This window comes from Entelurus aequoreus, linkage group LG06, assembly GCF_033978785.1.
Source record: "Entelurus aequoreus isolate RoL-2023_Sb linkage group LG06, RoL_Eaeq_v1.1, whole genome shotgun sequence".
Lineage (NCBI taxonomy): Eukaryota > Metazoa > Chordata > Actinopteri > Syngnathiformes > Syngnathidae > Entelurus > Entelurus aequoreus.
Genome location: NC_084736.1, coordinates 72,163,063 through 72,177,552, shown reverse-complemented (window position 1 = coordinate 72,177,552; position 14,490 = coordinate 72,163,063). Strand labels below are relative to the sequence as shown.

The following is a 14,490-nucleotide window of genomic DNA, read 5'->3' as shown; positions in this document are numbered from 1 at the left end:
TATATATACAGCCCGGCCGCCGACCAATTTTTTTTAACCCAATGCGGCCCCCGAGTCAAAAAGTTTGGGGACCCCTGGTTATGAGCATCACGAACTCTGTCAAAAATTCGTTAACGTATAATTTTTAAATTGTTTTATGAACAATACATTGTTATTTTAAAAAAAATACAAATAGACAGAAAAATACATGTATTTTATACATTATAAGAACTGACTGGGTCGGACCAATCTCGTCTGTGAGCGTGAACTGATGAATGAAGCCTGCTCGGACGAGAAGAAACTTCTTCTAAAACAGTGGTTCTTAACCTGGGTTCGATCGAACCCTAGGGATTCGGTGAGTCGGCCTCAGGGGTTCTCTGGAGCCTCCGCCGCGGAGGTCAAGACACACCCGACTCATCGTGTAAAAAAAAAAATTCTCCCTAGGAGCTTGGCCAGAGACAGGAGCAGACCCAACAAAGCAACCAAGAGTGTCCTTGGCCGCCCACCAACTCTCGGCCAGTGTCCAGTCCCGCATGGATGAGCGAGGATACGTCTAAGGCAGTGGTTCTTAACCTGGGTTCGACCGAACCCTAGGGATTCGGTGAGTCGGCCTCAGGGGTTCGGTGGAGGTCAAGACACACCCGACTCATCGTGTAAAAAAAAACTTCTCCCTATTGGCGTATTATGGATACGGCAACAGTAGAAGTCACACTGATTTTCAGGTGTGTCATTTGTTGTGAGTTCATGCACTGTGTTGGTTTTGTTCTTTGAACAAGGTGATGTTCATGCACGGTTCATTTTGTGCACCAGTTAAAAAAACATATAACTTTGTCTTGAATTTGAAAGAAAAAACATTTCATTTTTAACTAAAGAAGGGTTCGGTGAATGCGCATATGAAACTGGTGGGGTTCGGTACCTCCAACAAGGTTAAGAACCACTGGTCTAAAACAAACTGAGACATTACACGTAAGGCCGCCTGTCAACCACTAGATGGCAACAAAGACAAGTACAATGAGCCTCTAACAAGCACCCATACAACAAGTATGTTATGAGCATCACGAACTCTGACAAAAATTCGAAAACATATAATTTTAAAGTTGTTTTTATAAACAATGCATTGTTATTAAAAAAATAAAAAATAAAAAATAGCTGGCGGCATCGTCCTGACCCGGAAGTGACACCCCCAACGACTTCCTGTGTCAAGACCGGCAACATGGCAGCGGACACGCAGGTATGTGTGGCTGGCGTCTTTAAATGCCATAAATCATATGAAAATGTTGTTTTTCTTGTTTCTTTGCGTCTTAAGCCACATTTTGTGATGTTCGAGTGTGTTTTCTAATCTTGGAAGAATGTTCTGACTCCCAACTGGGCACGACGCGTAAAATGAGCTAGCTTCGTGGCTAATAGAAAGCAGCGACGTAACACGAGAATGATTACTTTTAGTAACTTCTTGACACCAAGGAGGAAAAATGATATTCAATGTTCGGCAGAGGGAAGGATTATCAGATGGGTTTTTTTTACCACCACCATCATCAGTACAATCAATGATTGTTATTAATACTAATGTTTTACATCCTCGCCTAAATCACAGGACTTAAATATTATCTCAATATTATCCATCCATCCATTTTCTACCGCTTGTCCCTTTTTTGGGGTCGCAGGGGGTGCTGGGGCCTATCTCAATATTATATTCGACTGTAACTTGTATGCATGCTATACCGTTGTTTAGGTCAGTGTTTTTCAACCACTGTGCCGTGGCACACTAGCGTGCCGTAGGATATTGTCTGGTGTGCCGTGGGAAATTATGAAACTTCACCTAATTGGTCCAATAAAATATTTTTTTGCAAATCAGTAATTATAATCTGCAAATAATGTGCAGCTTTAATAATAATAATAAGCTTTACTTATTGGGGGAGCTCCACTAACCACGTTAAACACAGATTCCGAACTAACAAAGGTCTTAACTCATTCTCTTTCTATGCCACATCAATGTGGAATGCGCTCCCAACAGGTATAAAAGAAAGGGCATCTCTATCCTCCTTCAAAACCGCAATAAAAGTTCACCTCCAGGCAGCTACAACCCTAAACTAACACCCTCCCTGGATTGCTAATAATCAAATGTAAACAATCAAATGCAGATACTTTTTCTTATGCCTTCTGATCTCTCTCTCTCTCTCTGTCCACTACTTGATGTCCATATCCTACCCCCCCCCCCCTCCACACCCCTGATTGTAAATAATGTAAATAATTCAATGTGATTATCTTGTGTGATGACTGTATTATGATGATAGTATATATGATAGTATATATCTGTATCATGAATCAATTTAAGTGGACCCTTAAACAAGTTGAAAAACGTATTCGGGTGTTACCATTTAGTGGTCAATTGTACGGAATATGTATTTCACTGTGCAACCTACTAATACAAGTCTCAATCAAATCAATCAATTCCTACTCCTGTAAAGTGAAATGATATGAAGCTGTGATGTATTATACTGTAAGTGTGTTCATGTTCCAAATAAACTAAAGAAATAAAGAAAGCACTAGTTTATTAGACAGACTTGCACACTCTGTCGTGGTGTAGGCTACAAGATAACGTTAACATCATCAGACACATACAAAAAGGCTCACGTTAACGTTACCGTTAGCCACTGACCATGCTCAGGTAACGTTAGTCTAGCTAACATTTCTGCAGTCATGGTTGACATAAGAGGTAATGTTACTACAAGTGAGCAGATATGGAAATTAACCGGCAACAGTTAACGTTAGTTACTCACCGGCGTCACCGCCACTGTAGCTGGGACTTGGGCAGCTGGCAGAAGAAGAGGGGCGTTCTTCGTCGTCTCTGCCGCTGCTTCAACACGTGTCGAAGACACGACACGCTTGTTGTACTCCCCCTCACACGAGAGCGAAGCCTGGCAATAATTGCATATTGCCGCTTCCTCGTTTTTTTGGTGAAATGAAGCCATGCCTTGGAGCGCTTTTTCCGGTCCATTTTTTCCCTGCTTTCCCCATCTGCGCCTAATGACTGAGCTACGTGACGTCATTTCTTGTGATGTCCCACGGGGCATTTCTTGTCGGGACGGGATTCGTTCCCAGGCATTCGAATAAAGAACCAACTCTTTTTCTTTACTACAGTGGTCTCGATAACAGGTACCGGTTCTCAAAAAGGGATTCGAGTCCGAGGACTCGGTTCTTTTCTTATCGAACAACCGGGAAAACCGGTTTCGAGCATCATCCCTACACAACACAAAAATTAACATGTAAAACTCACTTTATTAAAGGCCTACTGAAACCCACTACTACCGACCACGCAGTCTGATAGTTTATATATCAATGATGAAATCTTAACATTGCAACACATGCCAATACGGCCGGGTTAACTTATAAAGTGCAATTTTAAAATTCCTGCCACACTTCCGGTTGAAAAACTCCTTTGGATATGATTTATGCGCGTGACGTCACAAAATCCACGGAAGTGGTTGGACCCCATCGAACCCGATACAGAAACCTCTTGTTTTCTTCGACAAAATTCCACAGTATTCTGGACATCTGTGTTGGTGAATCTTTTGCAATTTGTTTAATGAACAATGGAGGCTGCAAAGAAGAACGTTGTAGGTGGGATCGATCGGTGTATTAGCGGCTAAGTACAATACTTACAGCAACACAACAAGGACTACTTACTACGCCTTGCCGATGCTTGCCGCCAAACCCACGGATGAAGTCCTTCGTCGCGCCGTTGATCGCTGGAACGCAGGTGAGCACGGCTGTTGATGGGAAGATGAGGGCTGGCTGGCGTAGGTGGAGCGCTAATGTTTTTATCATAGTTCTGTGAGGTCCGGTTGCTAAGTTGCTAAATTAGCCTTAGCGTCGTTAGCAACAGCATTGTTAAGCCTTACCAGGCTGAGGATTTTTAACCGTGTAGTTACATGTACATGGTTTAATAGTATTGTTGATCTTCTGTCTATCCTTCCAGTCAGGGGTTTATTTCTTTTGTTTCTATCTTCATTTGAGAACGATGCTATCACGTTAGCTCAGTAGCTAAGTGTGTCACCGATGTATTGTCGTGGAGATAAAAGTCATTGTGAATGTCCATTTCGCGTTCTCGACTCTCATTTTCAAGAGGATATAGTATCCGAGGTGGTTTAAAATACAAATCCGTGATCCACAATAGAAAAAGGAGAGTGTGGAATCCAATGAGCCAGCTTGTACCTAAGTTACGGTCAGAGCGAAAAAAGATACGTCCATCACTGCCTCTCCAGTCCTTCACTGTAACGTTCCTCATCTACGAATCTTTCATCCTCGCTCAAATTAATGGGGTAATCGTCGCTTTGTCGCTCCGAATCTCTCTCGCTCCATTGTAAACAACGGGGAATTGTGAGGAATACTAGCTCCTGTGACGTCACGCTACTTCCGGTACAGGCAAGGCTTTTTTTTATCAGCGAGCAAAAGTTGCGGACTTTATCGTCGATTTTCTCTACTAAATCCTTTCAGCAAAAATATGGCAATATCGCGAAATGATCAAGTATGACACACAGAATGGATCTGCTATTCCCGTTTAAATAAAAAAAAATCATTTCAGTAGGCCTTTAAGTTATTCCTCATCCACAAATCCCTCAAATTCTTCTTCTTCAGTGTCCGAATTAAACAGTTGGGCAAATACGGCATCCAACATGCCCGGCTCCGTCTCGTCGAAGTCGTCATTAATTGAGTCAGTGTCGCTGCTGTTGTCTAGCAGTTCAGTGACAATGTTAAATTCTCTCGCTGCTGCTCTATTCCCGTGTTCTACTGCGTGACTGATCGCCTTGAGTTTAAACTCTGCGTCGTAAGCGTGTCTCTTAATAGGAGCCATTTTGGGGTCTTTACATAAACACACAAATGGAAATGAAACGGCACGCCTCGTGCAGTCATATATCCCAGGATGCACCGCACGCTTCTCCTACGGGGGAAAATGAAGTCGGCGGCTGCTTACCGTAGTTGCGAGACCTGTTGTGGCTCAATATTTGTCCATATATAAGGCGCACTGTCAGCTTTTGAGAAAATTGGAGGTTTTTAGGTGCGCCTTATAGTGCGGAAAATACGGTACTCTGTTCCAGACATGTTAACAAAAACACACAATAGAGTTTTACAAGCTGAACACATTGGGAAATCAATATAAATAATGAATTAAATGGAAAAACGAACACTTAACATTACTTATACCTTTATAAAAGACAGCGATGAGCGGAGCGGGTGCAGATCAACACGGACACCGCTTTCCTACATAAGTTCTTTCTTGAATTCATTAGTGTTTCTTACCCTATTTTTTTATTTTTTTTATTCTGGGACTATCAACTTTCTTTGGCCCCATGGCGATAACAAAACTGTACGTAAACCATGGAAACATTTTGGGGAAAATGTTTGTTAAACAACAAGTCATACAAAATATGGGGTGTACGGAATCCTAGGTACCTCTGTGTCACTGTGACCTCCAATTTCCTGTTTGTGTCTTGTCTCTTTAAGGTATTTTGGTCCATTTTCAGTCAATCTAATTTTTTCTTCCAGGTTTCAGAGACGCTGAAGAAATTTGCTTTAAAAGTGACTACAGCCAGTGTGAAGGAACGCAAGGAGATTTTCGGAGAGCTGAAACAATGTTTAAAGGATAAAGGTGAGTGTTTCTGTTTTTTTTATGCTCCGATTGTGGTGTTCAAACTTCAGCTCATGATTGTCGAATACTTTCTTTTAGATTTACCAGATCCTGCCATAAAAGGCCTTTGCAAGCTCTTCTGCCTCACTCCTCACAGATATCGGTAAGTGCTAACTTGTGGTTAGTTTTTTTTTGTTTTTTTTACAAGCTAATAATTGTGTTTCTAAGGGATGCTGCTTCCCGCCGAGAGCTCCTCTCTGCCATTGCGCAGCTGGCGGAGCGTCAACCCGGCATTCTGGTGATGAGCCTTCTCCACTGCCTTCAAACCGGAGGACTCGTCAACAAAAACGGAGAGCCGGGGTATGCGCCTGACTGGATGTAGCTGAGGCAGCAGTTTTGACACCACACAGCAAACCAGACATATATTCAAGGGATGGGGCTAACAAACAGGGGACAGTAGACAGTATTGTCTGCTTAACCTTATTTTAAAATTCATTGTAGATCAAAGTAAAATATATTATTATTATAATGCAAGCAACAGTGTTTTCTATGGGACGGCAATCTGTTTGTTGCTTTTGTGAGAGAGAAAAAAGTAAGAAAATACTTGAAAATCAAAACAAAATGTTTTGATTGAAATATAAATGTTACCTATTCTGTCGCTTGTTTTTGTGTGGCTATCAACCAGCTACTCGTTGAAAAAGGATACGTGTTTTCCAACCAAACTAGCATGTTATATGCAGTGTTGGGTTAGTTACTGAAAAACAGTAACTAGTTACAGTTACTAGTTACTTTATTTTAAAAGTAACTCAGTTACTTACACCAAAAATGCGTTACTGTGAAAAGTTTATTTTCATTTTTTTTAAGTCTCCCAATAATGCCCTTTTAGCCTTCATTTCAGTACTGTTATTGCACTGGAGAATAATACAATCTGTTGATCAACTTGACATGCATTTGCATCACTGAACTCTGCTAAGCAATGTGGTCTACATACAAAGACAAAGACATGTTTCAAAGGACCAATTTATTTTGGGCCAGAACAAATTGACAAAACTATTTTAAATAGCTGCAACATAACATACATATGTAACAAACCGCATAATAACAACATGTCACAACATAGCTGTAAACCTGGCTTCACCCAAGGAAGGCACACATGACATGATTATATGTCATGTCATTATATACAGCACACATACTGCTATACACACGCCTAACCAGGCGTTTTTTTCTCTCAAGGAATTGTGAAATAAAATCATGTCTTCAGTGAAGCCCAGAACACTCTACGCATTTCCCCAGTTTTAGTTTAGAGAAAAGGAAAGATTGGCCAGTCCCACTAGGATCCCTTTTTATGTTTGTGAACTTTATAGTCTATACATTTAGAGTGATGTGATAATCAAACACTCTAGAAGTCTAGAATGAAAGAGTATATAAGAGAATTGACAGAGTGTGTGTACTAGAGATGCGCGGCCTGCGGACACACCCACGGACTCCGTGGGTAATCCGTGGGTCAGGCGGATGAATGACGAAAAAAATTGATTTTAAATAGATTCGGGCGGGTGGCGGTTGAACCAATTCGGAAATATATATACATAGTTAAATGTATAAAGAGAAGCCTTCCTATGCGTCCCAGCAACAAGTGCCGCAAGTGAGCGCTCCTTCAGCGCAGCAGGGCGCATTTTAGAGGCCAGGCGCTCTTGCCTGAATCCTGGCACTGTAGATACCATTTTATTCCTGCATAGTGCTAAAAAAAAAAGTAAGTAGACATACGGTTGGATATGTTAAACGAATTAGTCTATGTTACCTAGGCTATACCAAATAAGCCCATGTCTAACCTATATTGAGTTCGGTCAGCTGAATAATTGTGATGGTTACGTGTTGTTTGGGCGCACTACAATGCAAAGGAATTAAGGCAATTGTGTTGTTTATTGTGTTTTTTTTTTCTATTGGAGATATACTACTGTGTGTTAATTATTTGGCCTCGCTTTCAAGTGAAGCGCATCTCCGATTGGCTACAATGTAAAGCTATTTAGCCTGCTTTGTTCGTTGCGACCGTCTATTTTCATTACAATTCAATTATTATTATTTATTTAATTTATTTTTGTTTAAATAGGGATGACATACATATATTCTATAACCTCACTAATGCCTTGCATCGTCTATATTAGATATATAACAACGGTGGGTGTGGTTTTGATAAAATGTTGGTTCTGGTGGATGGCGGGTGGATGACGACTTTTGTGATGCGGTTGCGGATTAAATAATTGCCTATCCGCGCATCTCTAGTGTGTACCTTCAGTGATGAATGATGAGCAGAGGCAGAGTTTGGAGTGTTTTCTTTAGCTTGCTTTCCATGTTTATGTAGTCACCGTCCACTGTGTCCAGGAACTTGGAAAATGTTTTCGTGCCATTTGCCGTTTGACGCCCGCTATCGTGCTAATTAGCTACCTGAAAGCGGGTGACTCCACTATAGAAATAGCCTGATTGTCTTCTAGCACACACGCTGCAATGGCTTTATCAATGTTGTCCTGGCTAGCAGTGCCTCCATTAAAATCCTTAGGTGAAGTGTGTCTCTCTTTACTAGCTTTGTCGAAGCATGTTGCTTTTGTAGCTGTTTCAGCAGATTTGAATTGCTGTTTTGGGCAGTAGATGGGATCGTTGATCCAAGACACAACTTACATTTAACTAAAATGTTCTTTTCTTTGTGCTCGACAAAAGAAAGTAGTGAGAATATCTCCATGTTAAGAAACTCGGCTTCGGCTCCGCCATGATGTCTTGTTAGTAAGCACAGACAGTTCCTACACACACAGCGCGCTGCGCGCCTCTTCTCTTCCTTGTGACACAGGAATATTCAGAAGGACGACACTGCAACTCTCCAATAAAACACACTCGGATCTTCTCAGTTTCTAGCCGATACTATATAAAAAATAACGCAGTAACGCATCATGTAGTAACGGTAGATGAGTTACTGAATATAAAAAATAACGTGTTAGACTACTCATTACCGCCGCAAATAACGGTGTTTTTGTAACACGTTATTCCCAACACTGGTATATGTAGCTTGTTTACAGCAACAAAACAATAAGCAGAACGAAAAAGTCACTTGGTGTTTATAGTACGGCTGAATGATCGCTTTTTATCCCCACCATACTTTCAGGAAAAGCACAGGCTCGGCTTCCTTTATTGGCCTGTCGTGGACCTGTCTTCTAGTCCCCACTGTCTTTTCTTCTCCAGAGAACAGAGATGGACCCACCTGGAATAAAATGGTCAGTGCAACTACAGCATTAACTTGAGTAGTAGTACTTTCACGCAAAAAAAACCTCTCAAATATTTTTCTGTGTATGAATGAACATTGTATTGAATGTGACATTGATGTTTTTGCCAATATCTTCTCTCAGGTGCAGGTTCAGAGCCTGCTTGTGGCCGAGGTGGTGGGTGGAGCCAAGTCCACCGCTCAGAAGTCCAGCCTGAAGACTCTGACTCGTCTTTGTGAGGAAGTGAGTATTTTGCTTGCTTGACTTTTGCCTGAGAAAATCGTTGACAAATATGTAGTAATTTAGTCAACATAACTTGTATAATAATATACGGTGCGGCATCTTGTGTTGTTCCCCAGCATCCTGGTTTAGTTGATCAATACATCAGCACCTTGTTGAGTCTGGACCCGAACCCTGCAACTCTGGCTATGCTGGGTGTGTGTTTAGACTTCTGCACAGCTCAGAAAGACAAAGCAACAATTGACAAACATAAGGTGAGTTGTTTGATTCTGTAAAATGGCTCCAACTATTTTTTTTACCGAGGATTATGTTTTGAACTGCAAACCTGCTGTTTTCCAGAGTGCCATGTTGGACCTGTACATCAAGACAGTCCTAATGAGCAAGACTAAAACACAACAGCACATTGTGGACAAAAGTGGCTCCCTGTTGCGCCATGTCTCCCACTCTGAGTTTAAGGAACTGCTTCTCCCATGCATGCAAAAGACAATGCTGCGCAGCCCAGAAAATGCCATGCAAGGTGAGATACACTGTTTGGTTTCGATCTAAATATACATTTCATCAATCGCAAGGTGAGCATTGGTATCAGATTGATACTCGCAGGGTGGAATCATTATTTTTGGTGCAGTTTCTTGTTTATACGTCCAACAAAGTACTCTAATTTCCTCAAAGATCTGGTGAAAACAGCAATCCAGAAAACAAAAATTTAATGTTAAACGTGGTATATTATGGAAGTTGACATGCTGTCATTGTGAAGAGATGGAATGTTGGTCTGGGGAAATCATGTGTCCGGGACCGTTGTCCCCTACACAGCCTTAAATCGTCTCCATTCACAAACATGGCATCCGTCAAGCGCCCTTAAAACAGCAACCTTCACAGTAAGACTGCTTCTGGTCTGACTGTGCTAACAAGCACTCATTGGTACAATCAAAATTATTATGCTTTGACTTAAAATACTGGTCAAAATTGATGTTGATGGTATATAATGTGGTTATAAAGATATTAGTTATATTTTTTGTCTATACCAATTCAAAGGTCAGAGCTTTAGGGACCATTTTAAATTGTTATTTTGTAAGATCTATAACTAATAAATTGTCATGGTAGTTTACTAGTATATATGTATTCTGGTCTGTTAAAAAGAACAACAATGTACACCGAATCAAACCAAAAAACGTGTCCCAAAACTGACAAGACCTGAACCACATTTAAATATACCGTATTTTTTCGGAGTATAAGTCGCTCCGGAGTATAAGTCGCACCGGCCGAAAATGCATAATAAGAAGCAAAAAACATATATAAGTCGCACTGGAGTATAAGTCGCATTTTCGGGGGAAATTTATTTGATAAAACCCAACACCAAGAATAGACATTTGAAAAGCAATTTAAAATAAATGAAGAATAGTGAACAACAGGCTGAATAAGTGTACGTTATGACGCATAAATAACCAACTGAGAACGTGCCTGGTATGTTAACGTAACATATGGTAAGAGTCATTCAAATAACTATAACATATAGAACATGCTATACGTTTACCAAACAATCTGTCACTCCTAATCGCTAAATCCCATGAAATCTTATACGTCTAGTCTTTTACGTGAATGAGCTAAATAATATTATTTGATATTTTACGGTAATGTGTTAATAATTTCACACATAAGTGGCTCCTGAATATAAGTCGCACCCTTGGCCAAACTATGAAAAAAACTGCGACTTATAGTCCGAAAAATACGGTATACAGTATACCTCAAACCTAAAATATGACTATGGTGAAATATAATAGCCCTTTTGAGTTAACCACTAAAGGAAAATTGGTATTTCTATTAGGCTTAGGCTGCATACAGATTACAGTTACAGACGTATAACTATTAATATCACAACCAGTACATTACATTATTAGACTTATTTTTTCATAAATAGTTGTGCTTAGTAACACGAAATAAGGAGCATACTTTATGTTTATACATTTACAGAGTTTTATATTGTTGAATTGAATTAATGAAAACATTTTATTTTCATAAATTCATTGTCCCGTGTTTTATTGTAATTACAATCAACTAACTAGAGGCCAATTAAAGATATTATTAAATGATGATGATATTCAAAGTCAAAAGTACCGGTATCAGCGGTACTAGCCCCTGTATGTAGTTGGTATTAGATCGATACAGTCCAGTATCGTCCACCACTATGTTTGGACTCCAATGTGCACCATTGATAACCACTCACTTACTGTATTAGCGCTAACAAAGTGTCTCCCCACTCATCTCTCCCCAGCGGTTTCCAGCCTGCTGTCTGCACTGACTATTGATCTGAGTCAGTATTCCATGGATATTGTAAAGGCCATAGCAAGTAAGACGCTAAAGGAAGCGACATTTTACAATATTATTTTGTATAGCTGGTATTTTATTAATTCTACAATCACCCAGGTGTATTTTTATTATGATAAAGCTTGAAGCTTATTGGTTTTTGGCATCCTGATCTGTTTCAGGTCAACTGAAAGCAAACAATGCCCAGCTAATGGAGGACGCAATCCAGGCCTTGAAGAACTTGGCCCAACAGTGCAGTGACGCCGGCGCTGTGCAGGACATTGTAACACACCTTTTCAAGATCCTTGGAGGTGAAATGAATATTCGCCTTTCAAGCCAAATTTATTTTGCCTGGATACGGGAAAGTAATTATTTGTGTAAGGCCTACTGGGAACATAACGTTTTGTATGTCTGTAGGTTTAATATTAATCAGTTGTTTATCCACCTCTCTCTGGCACTGAACAAGAGCTGTTGTGCACTCTGTCGTCTTCGTACATCATCACTTACCAACTGTCAATCGTAACAGATGCAATTTAAAATATTAAAGAGTCGGGAGGAAAACAAACATTAACAACACTAGTATAACAAGGTTAACTAACGTTACAGTGCTAACATCAGAGTCTCATTTCGATGGGATGTTTGGTTAGCGTATTCGGCAAAGAAAAGCTAAATAATGTAACGTATAGCTTCGTATGCCTATAGGTCACTGACAAGTACTTGGCAGAAATTTAGGATTTATTTTCAAATGTGTAGCAAAGCCTGTTTTATAATTATTTGTTAAGTTGTAGGCCTATACATGGGACATGCTCATTTAGCCAGATGTTTTTCCCAGATTTTCAAAACAGACCATTTGAGTATGTCTTCTTTCAAAAGTGGTGCAAACAAGTGATTACCGTTGGGATGTCATTTTAAACGCCCATTTTGCACAATAGGGGACCAATAATCACAGATTACAGCTCTTCACTCCACAGTTTTTTATTTGTATGTATTACATTGCAATGTTTGTGGTTGCAGGATCTGAAGGAAAACTCACAGTTGTCACCCAAAAGATGAGTGTTTTGTCAGGTACGAGTTGTTAGAAATGTTTTTAATTCTATAGTTAAACCACATATAGTGCAGGAGTATGATTATAACCAATGTAATCATTTCTGACTCTAGGGATTGGCAGCTGTAGCCATCATGCTGTGTCAGGGACCTCAAACCAAACCCTAAGTTCTGCTGTTGCATTGATGTTCATCCCTTATCTGCAGCAAGAAGGTATTCTCTCTTTCTTTTACTCCTTAGCCTTTCTTCCCCTGCATGTCAGATTCACAAAAAGTGTAAAAAGTTACTTTTAAAGGCTGGTAACTTAACCACAACGAAAATAGCTTCAATAAAAAGGAAGGCAGGTTACACCCCAGACAAGTTGCCACCTTATCGCAGGGCCAACACAGATAGACAACCATTCACGCTCACAGTCACACTCTGGGCAAACTTTAGTAGGCTCTGCATGCAAAATTATTAAATTTTATTCAAGTGCACCTGCATTGCTTTGTGACTCAGCCAAATAAAAAAATGTTATCTGGTACAGTCATAACCTTGTTATGGTAGTTTTCTTAAAAACAGGAACGCAGTCAAGAATTCGAGGGCCTATAATCAGTACCCCTGAACCACCCCCACCCAGCACTCACACACATACACTCAACACCTGCCAGTCTGGGGCCCTGGAAATTAACCAACTCTACCACCCTACTTGGCACCCCTGCCCAAAATGATTCAAATGTAATTTCAGTTCGGCAGAGGGTCAGGAAGGTGACTTATCCTTGGCAGTTTACACAGACGAACAGTACCCTGATTGATTTTAGGTGCTAGGATTAAATGGTTAATAGTACATGCATCAATACAATGATTTTCAGTCTCACCATGATAATTTTTTTCTTAAGATCTAACGTGTCCCTTCAGTGTTCCCCCCTTTTTAAGGCAGTATACTCATATATTTTATATATTCATTTAGTAAAACTGACATATTAATTTTATATATAAAACATTTTGCCTTTGTAATTTAGTTCACGAGGGCACCTTGGTGCACGCTGTGTCGGTGCTTTCCCTGTGGAGCAGCCGGCTTACAGTGGAGATTCCTGCTGCTCTGCTGGATTGGTTAAAGAAGGCTTTTACCCTCAAAACTTCAACTTCCCTTATTCGCCATGCCTACATCCAGTCCATGCTGGGGTTATTTAAAGGTGCGTCTACCCAAGAACAAACGCCAGAAAAAAGTACAATGTATTTATTTTCTTATTGCTCCTGTTTCTACCTTTTTTCAGGTGACACCCTGGCCCAGGCCTTAGATCTCATACCACTGCTGTTGCAAACAGTGGAGAAAGCTGCAGCACAAAACTCCCAACATGCTCTGCTTGCCGAAGCCGTGGCAGCTTCGGTTCTTTTGAGCCGACTGGCTCTGCTTGAAACAGTGACAGGTGATGATCACGTATCTTATTCACAAGGCCTAGTTAAAAACATTATTGATAGTCGACACTTTCTGTTCCTGCAGAGACAAAACTCTCCAACTTTTGGAACTTGATCTTGGATAAAAAGAAGCCACTTTTCACGACAGAGAAGTTCCTTTCCCAGGCCAATGACGAAAGTGGGCAATCATCCAAATTAATAGCCTGAGTGAATTTAAAGTGCAAAATAATGTGTATTTTTTTGTTTTGTTTTTAGCTCAGCTGACTGTGCTGCTGCTTTGCGAAAGACTTTTCCTGGACCATGCCCAGAGGCTTAACAAATCTCAGTGAGTGTGCTGGTGTTTGCTTCTATACAAAATACATGAATTTCTTTTAGCAGCTAATAGAACATGAAGCTGGTGTCAATTACATCTCTACCCATAAAGATGAGGTCAAGGGTCCAGCTAAGAATAATGGATTACCCTTCCCTAGACTTTCGATTCTGAACAAAATATAACATGACTATGTTGCTGTTGTTGACATAAGAATATCCAAGAGCACTACAGCTAGGGATGCAACGATTAACTGGTTTTACTATTAACCGTGATTAAAAACGTCAGTTATTTCATTGCAAAACCTCCACTTCTTGTGTTTCAGTCCTTCTCACTTGCTA

At 40.3% G+C, this 14,490-nt stretch overlaps 1 protein-coding gene across 1 annotated transcript in view; it reads left to right on the top strand.

Annotated features, from left to right (window-relative positions):
* Positions 1 to 1,156: 1,156 nt before the first annotated feature.
* The window catches only part of LOC133652571 (stalled ribosome sensor GCN1-like), a 56,310-nt gene continuing 42,976 nt past the window's right edge, over positions 1,157 to 14,490 (top strand). Inside the window, exons 1-16 of the mRNA XM_062051461.1 lie at positions 1,157 to 1,210; positions 5,524 to 5,626; positions 5,705 to 5,768; positions 5,834 to 5,965; positions 8,760 to 8,868; positions 9,001 to 9,099; positions 9,216 to 9,350; positions 9,436 to 9,613; positions 11,366 to 11,440; positions 11,580 to 11,708; positions 12,412 to 12,462; positions 12,556 to 12,654; positions 13,443 to 13,616; positions 13,698 to 13,850; positions 13,925 to 14,017; positions 14,095 to 14,164. Coding sequence (XP_061907445.1) covers positions 1,193 to 1,210; positions 5,524 to 5,626; positions 5,705 to 5,768; positions 5,834 to 5,965; positions 8,760 to 8,868; positions 9,001 to 9,099; positions 9,216 to 9,350; positions 9,436 to 9,613; positions 11,366 to 11,440; positions 11,580 to 11,708; positions 12,412 to 12,462; positions 12,556 to 12,654; positions 13,443 to 13,616; positions 13,698 to 13,850; positions 13,925 to 14,017; positions 14,095 to 14,164 — 1,682 coding nt within the window. The 5' untranslated portion in view covers positions 1,157 to 1,192. The remainder of the gene's footprint in view (positions 1,211 to 5,523; positions 5,627 to 5,704; positions 5,769 to 5,833; positions 5,966 to 8,759; positions 8,869 to 9,000; positions 9,100 to 9,215; positions 9,351 to 9,435; positions 9,614 to 11,365; positions 11,441 to 11,579; positions 11,709 to 12,411; positions 12,463 to 12,555; positions 12,655 to 13,442; positions 13,617 to 13,697; positions 13,851 to 13,924; positions 14,018 to 14,094; positions 14,165 to 14,490) is intronic.